General features: G+C 56.4%; 1 protein-coding gene across 1 annotated transcript in view; it reads right to left on the bottom strand.

Annotated features, from left to right (window-relative positions):
• TMPRSS2 (transmembrane serine protease 2) overlaps positions 1-14,442 on the bottom strand; it is a 26,046-nt gene that overhangs the window by 5,934 nt on the left and 5,670 nt on the right. The window contains exons 3-8 of the mRNA XM_077778653.1: positions 13,044-13,130; positions 12,298-12,417; positions 6,078-6,204; positions 4,757-4,867; positions 2,413-2,456; positions 964-1,135 (exon numbers count right to left, since the gene is read on the bottom strand). Of these exons, the coding sequence (XP_077634779.1) occupies positions 964-1,135; positions 2,413-2,456; positions 4,757-4,867; positions 6,078-6,204; positions 12,298-12,417; positions 13,044-13,130 (661 nt within the window). The remainder of the gene's footprint in view (positions 1-963; positions 1,136-2,412; positions 2,457-4,756; positions 4,868-6,077; positions 6,205-12,297; positions 12,418-13,043; positions 13,131-14,442) is intronic.

The raw sequence follows: 14,442 nt of genomic DNA, 5'->3' as shown, positions 1-14,442 counted from the left end.
TGCCTCCCATTCCCCCTGGGCTTCTCTCTCCCTCTCTTTTAAATGTTTTTATTTATTTTGAGAGAGAGAGAGAGGGAGCAAGCGGGGGTGGGGGGCGGCAGCAGAGAGAGAATCCCAAGCAAGTTCTGCACTGTCAGTGCAGAGCCCGATGTGGGGCTCGAACTCACAGACCGTGAGAAGGTAACCTGAGCTGAAACCAAGAGCGGGACATCTACCGACTGAGGCCCCCAGGCGCCTCCTTCCAGTACTTCTGCACCGGCCTGCAAACCCTCGGGAAATTCAAGAGCGCTTTTTCTTGGCCTGAACGCCTCCCAAAGTTTCAAACCTCATTTCTCGCAGGACCGGGTCTTACTTACTTATTTATGCCTGAGGGCATCTCCTGACATTCAATATGTGCTTAATAAGTGCATACGGATGACTAGATTGCAGATCTAATAGCCATTAGGGCATTAGCTTTATCTAGATGTTTCCCTTTTAGGAGAATCCCAGACCCCAGGAGCTATCAGAAGCCGGTGGAAGGAAGGAAGGAAGAAGAAGGAAGGGAGGAAGGGAGGAAGGGAGGGAGGGAGGAAGGAAGGGAGCACCACTCATAAATACCGCTCCTTCTACCCCCCCAACGGCCTTTGGGAGGAGCGGGTGCACCTGTGCTAAGGTGCACAGAGGGCGCGCTGTGGACAGGCCCCTGGCGCGAGCGGTCCGAGGCCACGCGGCCAGAGAGGGCAGGGCCAGGCGCAAGGCCACGCTAAACCAGAGAGACAGTTGTGCCGAGGGACGTTTCCTCCAGAGCTTCTGGAAGGGGTCCCGCTCTCAGCCGGCGCCCAGCTGGCTGCTGAGGGCTGCACTGGGCTTCCCGCTTCCCCTGCTCCGGCCCGTGGGACCCCACGGAACGCCGCCCTGCTGGTCGCCCGGCCCCAGAGCCACCTCCAAACCTGCGCCCCCGAGCCCTCCCCCCCACGGACTCACTCCTCCACGCAGTGGGCGGCTGTCACGATCCACTCCGGGGTGATGATGGAGCCTCCACAGACGTGGACGCCCTGGACGTGCAGACTGACCTGCCAGGGCCAGTCCCCGGGGGAGGCGCTCGTCCCGCCCACGATGCGGCTCTGGCGGCCCGTCCTGGTGCTGACCCCGCACTCTGAAAGCCACCAGCAGGTGCAGGTGAGCGCAGGTGGGCTGCCCCTGATGCCCCTGCGGGGTGGGCCCGGCCCCTCCACCCGGAGTCCGCCAGGCTGGGGACCACCCCGTTCATCTGGGGCCTGAATCTGAGACAGTGCGCCCTGGTCTCTTTCCGGGGGGCAGGATGCCCCCCAGCCCCCAGCCCCCTCGGGGTGGGGAGACGATGCTCAGGGCCCCAAGATTCCTGAACATTGCAAAGGAGGGCGGGAAGGAGGGAGGAGGGAGGAGGGGGAGGAAAGAGAGGGAGGGATGAGGGGAAGGGAGGAGGGAAAGGGGGAAGAGGGAGGAAGAAAACTNAAGGGAGGGGGAGGAGGGGAAGAGAGGAGGGAGAGGGAGGAGGGAGGGGGAGTGTGAGCCGCAGGGCCTAGCCTGGCACCACTTATGACAAATTCTTTGCCAGAAAGGGAGAGGAGACTCTGAGCACCGAGCGCGTCGTGGGGAAGGAGCCGCAGAACNGTTCCCTGTGGGCCAGCACCCAGGGAGAAAGGGAGGCCGGGAGGGGGCGCTGAGGTCCCAGGCCCTTCCCTGGGTACGTCTCCGAGCCCCTCCCGCCCCCGCCCTGCGCCCGTCACCACCAGGGCAACGGAGGTGGGGGCCCACGAGGGTCCGTCCAAGGCACCTGCAGACCGGGGCTGCCTCTAGGGTTTGCTGGAGGGCGTGGGTCTCAGGCCCCGCCAGGCGGACGGATGGCGAGGGCGGGAGGCGGGGCGAGCACCACGCCCTCCAGGTGCCTGGAGCAGCCGGGCTGAGCCCCGCGGGGACGTTTTATGGCCACAGGACCCCGGGTCACACGGTCCGCCCGGGGGCTGGTTCACCTCTCCACACTGAACAGCTGAGCTGCGGCGTCCCATGTGGACACAGGACTGGGCCATCCCAGAGAGGGGGCACAGGGAGGGCGCCTTCCACCCCGATACAAGTGGGGAAGCCAGACACAGAGACGGGGACACACGGCCTCCGGCCCCATCGGGATGAGACGAGAGCGGGGCCCCGTCAGCTTCTGGGATTTTCTGTCCTCGAAGGACGGCTGCTTCCCGGCCCCGGAGCTGGACACAGGGCACCGCAACCCCAGAAAGGTGTTCCTTGCGCGGAGCTGGGGTACGGACCGGGTGCGAGGCTCTGGACACATCCCAGCCCATCACCCCCTCCCCAGACACAGGGATGCATTTCTGAAGATACAAAGTGTTCCCTTTTGAGAAGGAAAATAAAAGGGGTGGGGGGAGGCCAAGAATCGCGTACCTATACAGCGTAAAGAGACCACTGTTTTTGAAGAACAGACATCACTGCAAAACAAAAAACAACAGATGTTCTGGTCACTAGACTATGAGGAAATGCTTGACTCTCAAAATACTTAGAAATAAATATTTTCCTCCCATGTTCTCACTTCCCCGTCCCACCCCCGACATAGAAGGGCCCACGATTGAAGACTTGAATAATGACAGCAGATCTAAAGAGAGACACTGGCAAAGAGCAGACACTGAGTCCAAGCCCAGGTTTCGAGTCACAGCTGTGTGACCTCGCGCTAGTTACTTTACCTCTCTGTGCCTCGTTTCTCCCATCTGTAGAGTGGGATAATAATAGTACCTAGTCATAGACTGGCTGTCAGGGGAAGCACCCAATAACAGGAGCTATTATTTTTATTCCCAGAAGTTAAAATCACCCTCTCGTTTTGCAAGGAAGCCATTTGTGACCTTCCAGGTTCCTGTGATAGCTTCACACCCACTACACAGAAAAACGAGACAACCCATCATTTGCTCAGGAGCCAAAGAAAAGTTACTCATCTGGGAGGTAAGTGAAGTTACATCTGAAAGATAAGTAACCGGCGCATTCCATCTCAGAGAGAATGTTCCCCTAATAGATTGTGGAGGATGCAGGCAGCCGGCCGCGGTTTCCACTCAATAGAACCCCTTTCACGGGGTCCAGACCCTAAGCCTAGTCCAAACCACACGGTGACCGGCAGCCCCCTCTGCTGGCCACCAGGAGTGAGGGCGCTTGCTTGCCAATCCCGGGGTAGCCTAGCTTCACGCCAGCCCCGCTTCAAGAAAAAAAAGCATCAAGGTATCAGTCTCAAGGTCACCTCGCTTCCCAACAGCATCCGATCCAGAGCAAAGTCCTGCCTCCTTGAGCGCCCCCCCCACCCCAAATGACTCAACACAAGCTCAGGTCCTATTTATAAAGTCAGCTTCTGACACCCTCCCCTCGAGATGCCCCCCGCCCCGGTTCCAAGGACACTGTGTGCCCCGTGGTCTTCGGCTGTGGGGCATGGCCATGCCAAGAGGAGACACGTTCCCATGAAAAGAAAATGTTTTCTAAGAAATAAAGCTGATCCTCTATGTGGGGGGCCACTGTCTGGCCACCAGCATGTGGCCACGTGTGTCCAAGCGAAGAGAAGGGAGCCTTCCGCCCCCTGCCCGACAGCCACCCTGCGAGTCCCTGAGTCCCTGTGGAGAGGTGGAGTGTCACCAGGCGGGAACACGCAGCATCTACAAAAAACCCCCGCTGATTGGATGCGCACACCTGGCCAGCACAGCTCTCCTCCTGGGCTCACTCCGTCACATTCTTGGGGACAGCCAGGCGGGGCAGCTGGGGCGGAAGCCGGGCCCCACAGCCAGCAGCCGCCAGGAGTGTAGACCGCTGCCGGCTGCCCTCTCAAAGGAAAGGAGGGGCGCCCTTCCCGAGTCACTTCGTTCTTCCCCCCCGCGAAGCGCGGCCCCTCGCAGCAGGCGCACAGGGAGGTGACGGCTTGGCCAGCCACCTGGGGATCACTGACAGGGACCCGGGAGCTGACCAGGGCTTGTCCACAAAGGACGCTGTGTGACTTTCACATGAACGAGGGTTCAGGCAGCAGTGACAAGCAGCCTAAGTGCCCTCTGTCCCCCCTCCTCCAACCAGTTAGGCCACCGATCACGTGATCAGCTGTTCGTGTTCTCTTCCATCCACTGGACACACTGAGACCGGCCTAGGGCCACAAGTTGGCTTTGAGGTACAGGACACGTGGGCTGAACTGACCTGGCTGCTCCCTCCCAGGCCCCCACAGTGCTGCCCACGCCCAGCACGGCGCCATCTGACAGTGGCTTGGGGGCCTGGGGACCAGCCGTCCCTGCTGCTCGGGCCCGAGGGGGCCCCTGGGAGGCAGGACTTCCGGGCTGAAACTCGCAACATCCTGGCAAAGCAGGATGAATAGTTGGTCACCCCCCTTGGGACCCCAACTTTCTCTGGGGTTCCTGGAGATGCACCCTGACACGCAGTCCGTACATCTCTGATGTCTGAGGAGTAAAGGAGACAGGAGGGGGGACTCCCCAGTTTAATTTTACTGTGTTATCCGGTGCCAGCCGGCCCGAGGACAGGGGGCACGAAGAAAATGGCAAATAGCCCTTAGCCGCTCCCGGAGGGTGAATTCTCCGCTTAGAGTCCCATCTCCTCCCAAAGAGAAGCTCAGAGATACTCGGCTCAGAGAACTGCACCTCGGGACCATGACTCCCCGTGGTGTCTCCCGCTTGCTCTCATTACAAAATTTCTTAAAGAAAAAAAAAAAAAAGGAGGAAGAGGAGGAGGAGAAAAAGAAGAAGAAATCACCAAATACCTGTGGTACAGTTTCTTGTAGAGGTCCGTGTTGCCAGCACTTAAGTTCAGCTTCATAAAGCTCGTGGCCCCACTGTCGTCCACGACTCCGTGGCTAGAATAAAAACTGTTCCTAAAAGAGACGGGAAATCGGAATTGCATAATGGGCGTCATTATCAGCGCTGGCAAATCCCGTGCCAAGTCACCATACTTCTCTGGTATGATGTTCCGACTAAGAGGGACACCTTGGCGTGTGGGAAACAAAGCCACAAGGTCTAATCAAGCGACGCTGTCCAATAATCCTCTTTGGACTCTGTAACGCGGAAGCGTCCGGTGAAAGCCCTCCGGGGGCCTTTTTCTAATCTAGTTCGGGTGAGGACCGAGCACTGGGGACAATAGGGGTGTGAGTGAGCACGTGTAACCTAAGAAAATTTACAGATGTTAAAACACCCCCTGCTGTGAAACCCAATAGGGTCCTGAAGACGATGGGGACTTTACTGTGTCAGGTAGGGATGGCATTTTGAAATATTTCACTGGCTAAGATGCCACGTTTCTTTTCTTCTTAAATGTAATTTATCATCAGATTGGCTTACATACAGCACCCAGTGCTCATCCCCACAAGTGCCCTCCTCCATGCCCATCGCCCCCTTCCCCTCTCTCCCACCCCCAAAGATGCCCAGTTTCTTATCAAGCAGTAATTAATTTTGACAACTGGCATACGGAGAGCCCCCCAGGCCTGCGCAGAAGTCACACGGAGACACCCCAAGGAAGATGTGGTGGCAATTAAATCACACAGCCTTTCCCTGTGGCTGGACAGCCACCAAGCACGCCAAACGATACGCTGGGGAGCCCCTGGCTGGGAACCCCAGGGAGGGTCCCTCCTGCCTCTCCCCCCGCCCCTGGGGCCACATGCAGGGCTGAATTCTCTTCCACGTCAATCTGATGTCACCTGTCTCCCATTCAAAGGCCTCAGTGCATCCTCCAAGCATGTATGCAGGGCGGGTCTGCACATCTATGCCCTCGGACCTCCCCCAGCCCCCCGCTGCCCCCCAGCCACGGAGGCCTGGGGTGGTGAGGCCTCAACGCTGCCTAGAAGCTCCTTGAGAAAAGGAGTCCCCGGCCAGCATCCTGGACATTGGAGACCTCGGCCGTGGACGTCCCTAGTAACCGGGAGTGGACGGAGGCCCAGGAGGCGGCAGGGCTGGGGGGCAGTGAGCCGGGGACGCAGGGACGCGGTGGGCACCTGCTGGCCCCCCGACCAGCTCTGGGAAGGAGGCGGCTGTGCCCGGCAGGGGCGCGCGGCGCCTCGGGGTGCTCTCCTCCCGTGCGGCGGCCGCACTCACCGGTAGCCCATGTCCTGGCAGGCGGCCCGGCCGTAGCCCTCACTCCAGTCGTCCCGACACACGGGGTGCCACGACTTCCTCTGCGGCGAGTACACCTGCAGGATGAAGTTCGGTCCGTAGAGGCGAACTGCGCAGGGGAGGCGTCCTGTGAGATCGGGGGCCGCCCGGCACCCCCGGGCCCCTCCCACCCCCACACAAGGCTCAGAGGCAGCGACACGCGGGCCGCTGTCCCCACGGCATGACCACGCACGAGGGGTGCCGCCCATCGCTCCCTGTCCCTTTAGAGCCCCTTGGGGGGAGGGCTCTAAAGTGCTCTTACCCCCAAAGCGCTGACAGCAGGGGCTGAGACAGGCGGGGAGGTAGGAGGGCCTACGTGACCATGGCCGGGTGAGTGGACCCCAGGGGACCCACCTAGGCCACGGAATGTCGTCCGGCCCTGAAGGGAGGGAAGCACCGAGCCGCCCTACAGCCCGCCTGAGCCCTGCGGATGCGAGCGGAGCTCAGCAGACAGACGCAGGCCCCCCCTCACTGGGCGATGCCGCTTCCACAGAGGGTCCGGAGCAGGGGACCCAGAGCGACACAAGGTGGATCAGTGGTTGTTAGGGCCTGGGGTGGGGGGAGGGGCAGAGGAGGGACCCGTGGGGATAGTCAGGGTCTCCTTAGGGGGTGATGGAAGTATCCTCAGACTGGGGGGCTGAGGGCTGCGCGCCTCTGTGAACGCATAAAAGCCGCTGGACTGTGTGTTCTCAGGGACAAATTCTACGGGATGTGAGGCATGTCTTGATGAAGCTAGTATTTTTTTTTAATGTTTTATTTATTTCCGAGAGAGAGAGAGAGAGAGAGAGACAGCGTGAGCAGGGGAGGGTCAGAGAGAGAGGGAGACACAGGCTCCAGGCTCCGAGCCAGCTGTCAGCACAGAGCCCAACACGGGGCTCGAACCCATGAACAATGAGATCATGACCTGAGCCAAAGTTGGACACTTAACCAACTGAGCCACCCAGGTGCCCCGAAGCTAGTATTTTTAAAAATCAATGAATAAGATAAAGGTTTTTTTTTTTAATTAAAAAAAGGTCTTTTTTTCAGTTTTATTTATTTATTTTGAGAGAGAGAGACAGAGACAAAGAGAATGAGGAGGGGAGCGACAGACAGAGTGGGAGGAAGAGGATCCCAAGCAGTCTCCGCGCAGCAGCACAGAGCCCAATGCGGGGCTTGAACTCATGAACCGTGTGATCATGACCTGAGCCGACACCAAGAGTCGGATGCTTAGCTGACCCATCCACCTGGGCGCCCCCCAAATTGATCTTTAAACGATCATGTTGAACAACAGATTGACCACCCTGACCCATCACGGTGCACAGCTCTGCCTCTAAATTCAGCCACACTTTGCCAAACGACCTCAGCTCTTTTGTTGAGGAAACGAAACACTACAGACATAGTTTAAGCCTCTCTCTATTCCAGTGCCTTCTCCCCACCTGGAGGTAACCACAATCCAGAACCCCGAGAACGTTCCTCGTGTGAATGGTTGCATCAGGAGGGGTACCGCCACAGAGCGGGTTCCCCTGTGGCCTGAGGATTGACTGGGGTCATGTATTAATACAAATGACCTTGAACACGGCAGGCCATGAGGGAGGGCCAGGTGCTAAATGCTGTGTTCCGTGTGACATTCACTGATGCAAAGTCTGAAAGCACGTGAACCCGTGCTCTGAGCTCGGGGCGGGGGGGAACACACGTGACGGAAAGTATAAAATGAGGACCTGGATGGGCTGTCTGAGGGGTTCAGTCGGTTAAGCGTCCGACTTCAACTCAGGTCATGATCTCACGGTTCGTGGGTTTGAGCCCCATGTTGGGCTCTGTGCTGACAGCTTGGAGCCTGGAGCCTGCTTCAGATTCTGTGTCTCTCTGTCTGCCTTCCACTGCTCTCTCTCTCTCTCTCAAAATAAATAAATAGACATAAAAAAATGAGGACCTGGTTATCACAGACCTCATTCTTGCCTTCCTTCTGTGGTCCCAACTCAGTGGACATTCTGGCTGCACCTAGGGGCTCATTCCCTGTGAAGGGACCAGCCGTGGTCTGATTATTTCCTCAGGCTTCCGGGTGAGTGATCCCACATGCCACGTGTGAGCTAGCCACGAGCTGCCTGAGTGGCTAAGCAAACCGAGGCCCATCCGGACCTGGGAATAGTATACAGTACTAAAAAGGAATGAGCTATGAAGCCAGGAAAAGCCAGGGAGGCACCGAAACGCATATGCCTCTGTGACAGAAGCCGTGCTGGAGAGGCTACAAACCGTATGATTCCAACCGTGTGCCATTCTGGAAAAGGCACAACTATGGAGACGGTAAAAGGATCAGTGGGGTTGCAGGGGTGGGGGAGGGAGGGCTGACTAGGCAGAGCACAGAGGATTTTCAAAGCAGTGAAAATACCCTGTATGACACTGTAATGGTGGGTACATGTCATCGCACAGTTGTTCAAACCCACTGTCCAAGTGCAAGGACATTACACATTTGTCCACAATGCCAAGAATGCACTCTCGTGTGAACTAAGGATTTACATAATAATAACGTACTCAAGGGGTGCCTGGGGGGCTCAGTCGGTTAAGTGTTCAACTTCGGCTCAAGTCATGATCTCACAGTTCATGGGTTTGAGCCCTGCATCCGGCTCTGTGCCGTCACTTGGAGCCTGAAGCCTGCTTCAGATTCTGTGTCTTCCTCTCTGCCCCTCCCCTGCTCATTCTCTATCTCTCTCTCAAAAATAAATAAACATTAAAAAATTTAAAAATAATAATGTACTAATAATTGGCTCATCAATTGAAATAAAGTTCTATACCAATGCAAGGTGTTAAAAATAAGGGCACACTGTGTGCAGGGGAGGGGCCCTGGCAGTCTGTACTATCTGCTCAATTTTCCGTACACCTGAAACTGCTCTAAAAATAAGTCCATTAAATTTTTTTTAAAAAGTAAGTGAAATTAGGGGCACCTGGGGGGCTCAGCCAGGTGAGCGTCTGACTTCGGCTCAGGTCATGATCTCACAGTTTGTGGGTTTGAGCCCCATGTGGGGCTCTATGCTGACAGCTCAGAGCCTGGAGCTGCTTCAGATTCTGTGTCTCCTTCTCTCTCTGCCCCTCCCCTGCTCATACTCTGTCTCTCAAAAATAAACATGAAATTTTTAAAAAAATAAACTGGAATTAAAAATAATCCCCAAATCTGGGATGCCTAGGTGGCTCAATCATTGAACATCTGGACAACTTCGGCTGAGGTCATGACCTTGCGGTTCGTGAGTTCAAGCCCCGCGTCGGGCTCTGTGCTGACAGCTTAGAGCCTGGAGCTGCTTCAGATTCTGTGTCTCCCTCTCTCTCGGCTCCTCTCCCTGCTTGTGCTCTGTCTCTCTCTCTCTCAAAAATAAATAAACATGAAACAAAATTAAAAATAGCTCCAAAATTAAAAATAAAGCTGACACTGTGGCATAGCAGAAAGGAGACATTTCTTTTTTGGTTTGTGGTAATTTTAGGGTTTTTTTTCCTTCTCTCTGAAATCAAATGCTAACTAGCATGGGTGATGGGGATGAAGAAGGGTACTTGCAGTGATGGGCACCGGGTGAGGCATGGAAGTGTTGAATCACTATATTGTACCCCTGCAGTGAATATTACCCTGTAGGTGAACTAACTAGAATTTAAATAAAAACTTAAAGAAATGCTAACTAGGAGACCATGACAACTGATGCGCCAAAGAGCTGGAAATGGTCCCAAGCTCAAGTTCTTTTTTTTTTTTTTCAAGTATTGGGAATCTTTCGGCTTTATTGAGGTATAATTGACTAATAACAATTGTACATACTTGCGGGGTACAGCCTGGTGTTTTGACAGACACATGCATGCCCTGTGAACAGGGTGCCACAATCAAGCTAGCAGACAGCAGTTTGCACAGATGCTGCTTTCTTTTCTTCCCTTTCTTCTGTGGTGAGAACACCTAAGGCCTCCCCTCTCAGCCGATGTCAAGTGCACAGAACAGTATGTTAACTGGGTCACCCCGAGCGATTCTTGTGTTTCTCTTGTGACATTTAATGGCCACAGAAACCAAGGCGACGGATGTAGAAAGTGAATTAACATTAACAATATGCGTACGTTCACCACATGTATTCAAGAACACACGGTCTCCTGGGCAAAGAAATCGCTCCGCGCACACATGTGAACCTTTCCCACGGGATGGGCGATATTCTTCAATGTCACATGTGCGTTTTGTTGACAATAATTTCCGCTCCACAAAGGGGACAAATTGAAAGCGCATCCAGTGTGTGTTCTGCCCTGATAGAGAAGACACATAGTGTGTCACGGCTGTCCGTTTTGTTTTATATAAATAATCAGTGTGGAAAGTAAATAATCCCAAGTCAGGGTGGGTCTGACTGGTTACAAAATCTGGCCCAGCGATCTCGTTCCTGGAGGCGTTTCTTACCGAGAGTCCCCAGTGCCTGGCACACGCGTGTTAGGTCCGCGAGAAAGGGGGACTCCCACGGCCCGTCCACACTCCGGAGCACGGAGCGCGGGGCTGCAGGAAAGGGAGAGCTCGTGTCCCAGCCGGAAATGCTTCCCATTTTGGCTGGTGAATGGACACATGACCGTGTGTGTGTGTCTGCGTGCACACGTGTGTGTATGTGTGTGTGCGCACGTGCGTGTGCAGGGTGGGGGAGATTAAGTTTTCCCTGCGCCTCCTTGGGTACCTCCTGGTTTTGACCCGCTTGGGTATAGTAAGGCAAAGTGTTTAAATAAACACAGCTTAAATATCAAGAAGACAAGGAGGGAGAGGAGACGTCAAGAGTCTGTCTTGCTAGAGGTGACCGTTGCCCAGGTGCGCGCACGTGTCTGAAAACACCAAAAGCCCTCACGCCTGACAGCTTAACCACACTCTGAGGCTCAGCGCCTCCGACTTAGGAAAATGGCGACAAATGCGTCATGGCCAACACAAAGGGGAGGCGGTGTGTAAAAGTTTAACGAGCAAGGGGGTCACTGCCAAGTGCAGACGCTCTCAGGGATACAGGCAAGGCTGTGCTGTGGGAGCCGTGGGACAGAAGTGTCAGCTGTGGACACAGGTGACCCCGCGGACACAGAGAGCCGGGGCCCAGGGCCCAGCCTTCCCCACTGGGGAGTCCCACCAGCCAGGGCCAGCGGCGCGTCCCACGCAGGTGCCATGTCCTGGCAGGGAGGATGTGCAGGAAAGCATTNCCACCCCCCGCCCGCCACAGCCCATCCTTGTGTTTAAAATTTTTTTATCTTTATTTTTTTGAGACAGAGAGAGACAGAGGGGCAGAGAGAGGAGGAGACACAGACTTGGAAGCAGGCTCCAGGCTCTGAGCTGTCCACGCAGAGCCCGATGCAAACTTAAGAACCGCAAGATCATGACCTGAGCTGAAGCCGGATGCTTAACCGACTGAGCCACCCGGGCGCCCCTAGTCTGCCCCATGTATAAATGAAAGCCTAAGGAGTTAGGGGAAACCGGCCGGGAGAAGAAGAAAGCGGCTCGTGAAATTTCTGGTGATGCCTCTGACGCTACAATTTAAAATTTCTGTTCGCTTAAAAACAAGCGGTTGTCACATAGATGTGTCAGAGTGCACGGCAGGACCCGGGGCCGGGACAGAGCTCAGGGCGACTCGGCCACGGTCCCCGCGGGCCTGGCCGCGCTGCCTGACAGCTTCTGTGGAACAAGGGCAAACTAAAAGCTTTTCGAGACAAAGAAGCCGGCTCCAGCCAGGGGTGGGGTCAGTTACCTGCGCGTTAGAGGAGGCTTCGCTCCACCTCCGCCCACCCAGGCTGCACCGACCCGGCCGGGGAACAAACAGCCCCTGTGCTGTCCCCTCTGCCGGTGCCGGACTGAAGTCAGTCACTTTGGGGGTGACGCCCCCGCTCAGGCACCATTTCCCACGAGAGCCCCTTCAGCAGCCTTGAAATCACTTGTAACAACTGACAGAAAACACTAGAAGCAAAGCCAGGTGCCCCTCAGTGACGATAGATGCACATGATTGTAAAGGCGAGCTGTGCGCCTTTACACACATATACATGTACATACGCACGTATACAAATACATAGTGCCCCCCCCCACATTAAATACTTCGCTCGTGCAGTTGCCCAGCGGTGACACCTGCGCCGGCTGGGGGCNGCAGACTCTGGGCGACACCAGGGGCCGGGGCTCCCGGGCCGGGCGGCGTCCCCAGGCGCACGCAGCCCTGCGGCTTACCGCATCGGTTCTCGTCCTCGCCGCTGGGGCAGTGCAGGACCCCGTCGCACCAGTGAGAGGGGCTGACGCAGGTCCCCGAGGAGCCGCACTCGATCCCGGACACCAGGCACTTCTTCTCCACTTGCAGGGGCAGGGGAGGGAGAGCAGTCAGCAGGGGGCGCCAGGAAAGCCTCAGGCACCCCCCGCGGACACCGGCACCTGCTCTCCGAGCCCCAAGCAGCAGGAGAGAGACGTTTCCCCCTTTATCTTAATAAGGGGCGATGGGTCCTTGCCACCATCATCTACCAAAGGGAACAGGGCTGGCCATCAGCAGCGGGGGGGGGCGGGGGGGATGTGCACCACATCTGGGGGCTGGGAGGGGCTCCCAGACTTGGACTTGGACAGCACTCCGACCTTCCTCAAGTGACTTCTGTGGTCCGTAAATGCCAGTCCACACTGCCCCGGGCAGACGGCAAAGGCCAGGCTGTGGTTAATGAGCTGGTGCGGGCAAGGTAGCAGGCAACGCTGCACAGAGCTCTGGGGGACAGGTGGCCCCGGGCGGCGCCTAGCGCCCCGAGCACCGGGGAAACCCCCGTGGTCAGGGCTCCACCAACAGCACGGGATTCTCGCAACCCACGGGGTGGGATGAAGCGGGAGAGGGACTCCTCAGAGGCGGGACCCTGAGGCTGGAGGAGAATGGGGTCACAAGCAGAAGCAGAGCCCCACCCCCAGGGGCCAGGGCGCCCGCGAGGCCGCTCCGCACTTACTGAACTTCCAGAGCAGGACGGCAGCCAGCACGACCCCCACCAGAACGGCCCCCAGGGTGAAGGTGACACACAGCACTTTCTTCGCCTCTGCGGAAAGGGGGTGGGCACACCATGCAGCGGCAGACTTTTCTAGAAGTCGTACTCTCACATTTTACCGCTATGTGTATAGTACAGCATATCAAGAGATAATAACTTTTTAAAAGTTTATTTAATTATTGAGAGAGAGAGAGAGAGAGAGCAAGTGTGGGAGGGGCAGAGAGAGGGAGAGAGAGAATCCCAAGCAGGCTCAACAAAAACTGAAGCAGCTCCAGGCTCTGAGCTGTCAGCACAGAGCCCGACGTGGGGCTCAAACCCACACACCGGGAGATCATGACCTAAACCAGAGTCAGATGCCCAACCCACTGAGCCACCCAGCCGCCCTGTAATAACTTTTTATACACTTAAAAATGAGAGGTGGAATAAATTGTCTTACTCGAGGCCATTTAGTGAATGGGTGCCACAGATCCACAGCGCCCCATTCGACAGCCACCAGCCACACGTGGCTGTTTGCACTTCACTTACTCATCATTAGATTTATTAAATAGTTACGTAAATTCAAATGCTCAACAGACACGGGGCCAGGGACTGCCATGCGGAAAGGGCAGGCGTACAACATTCCCATCTCTGCGGAACGTTCCAGCGGGCAGTGCTGACCTCAGCCATTTGGTTGGAGGAGGAGCACTCGGCTCAAGTCTCAGCTAAGAATAAAGTCGTTTGCAGAAGGTCACCAGCGTTCTCTAGTCAAAACAAAACGACTGGCCTTTGTCGATCAGAGTGCGAGCCACTCTGAGAGGGCAGGGCCAGACACAGTACCCCCAGCAATTAGTGACTGGAGGAGGCGGGAATTGGGGGGGGGGCTGAAGGTAGAGAGGCAGAGGGGAGGGAGGGGGAGAAGGAATTCAGCAGAGCCTCCAACCCCCCTCAGTTCATCGGAAGACACCCAGGTGGGTGTCCCGGACTGTGGAGTGGGCCTGGGCACCCCACCTGTACACGTCTGTGCTTCTGGAAGTCACCGGGACTAGAGTCCAGCTTCTGGGGTCAGGTGGACTAGAGCTGACCCGGCTGTTTGGGCTCAAACCACGCCTCTCATCTTGTGATTGCATTCTCACACGGTAGCCTGCTAACCAGTTTTCCTGGCCCCGATCACCAGGAACTGGGATTCCACTGGGGGCGGGGAGGCGTGAATTTGCAACCTAAGAAGCTCACGGGGGAGGCGGAGGCCACCTGTCTGAGGAGAGCCCTGAAGTTATGAGAACCGGGTGAACAGCGATCTCTCCTCGGGGCTGGGCAGGGCGGAGTGGCGGGGAACGGTCCCTGGGGAAATTCCAAATGGCCAGTTTGACTCCTTGGTCAAGGACAG

Source organism: Crocuta crocuta, unplaced genomic scaffold (assembly GCF_008692635.1).
Source record: "Crocuta crocuta isolate KB4526 unplaced genomic scaffold, BGI_CrCroc_1.0 scaffold931, whole genome shotgun sequence".
Classification (NCBI taxonomy): domain Eukaryota; kingdom Metazoa; phylum Chordata; class Mammalia; order Carnivora; family Hyaenidae; genus Crocuta; species Crocuta crocuta.
This window is presented reverse-complemented; position numbering and strand designations above follow the sequence as displayed.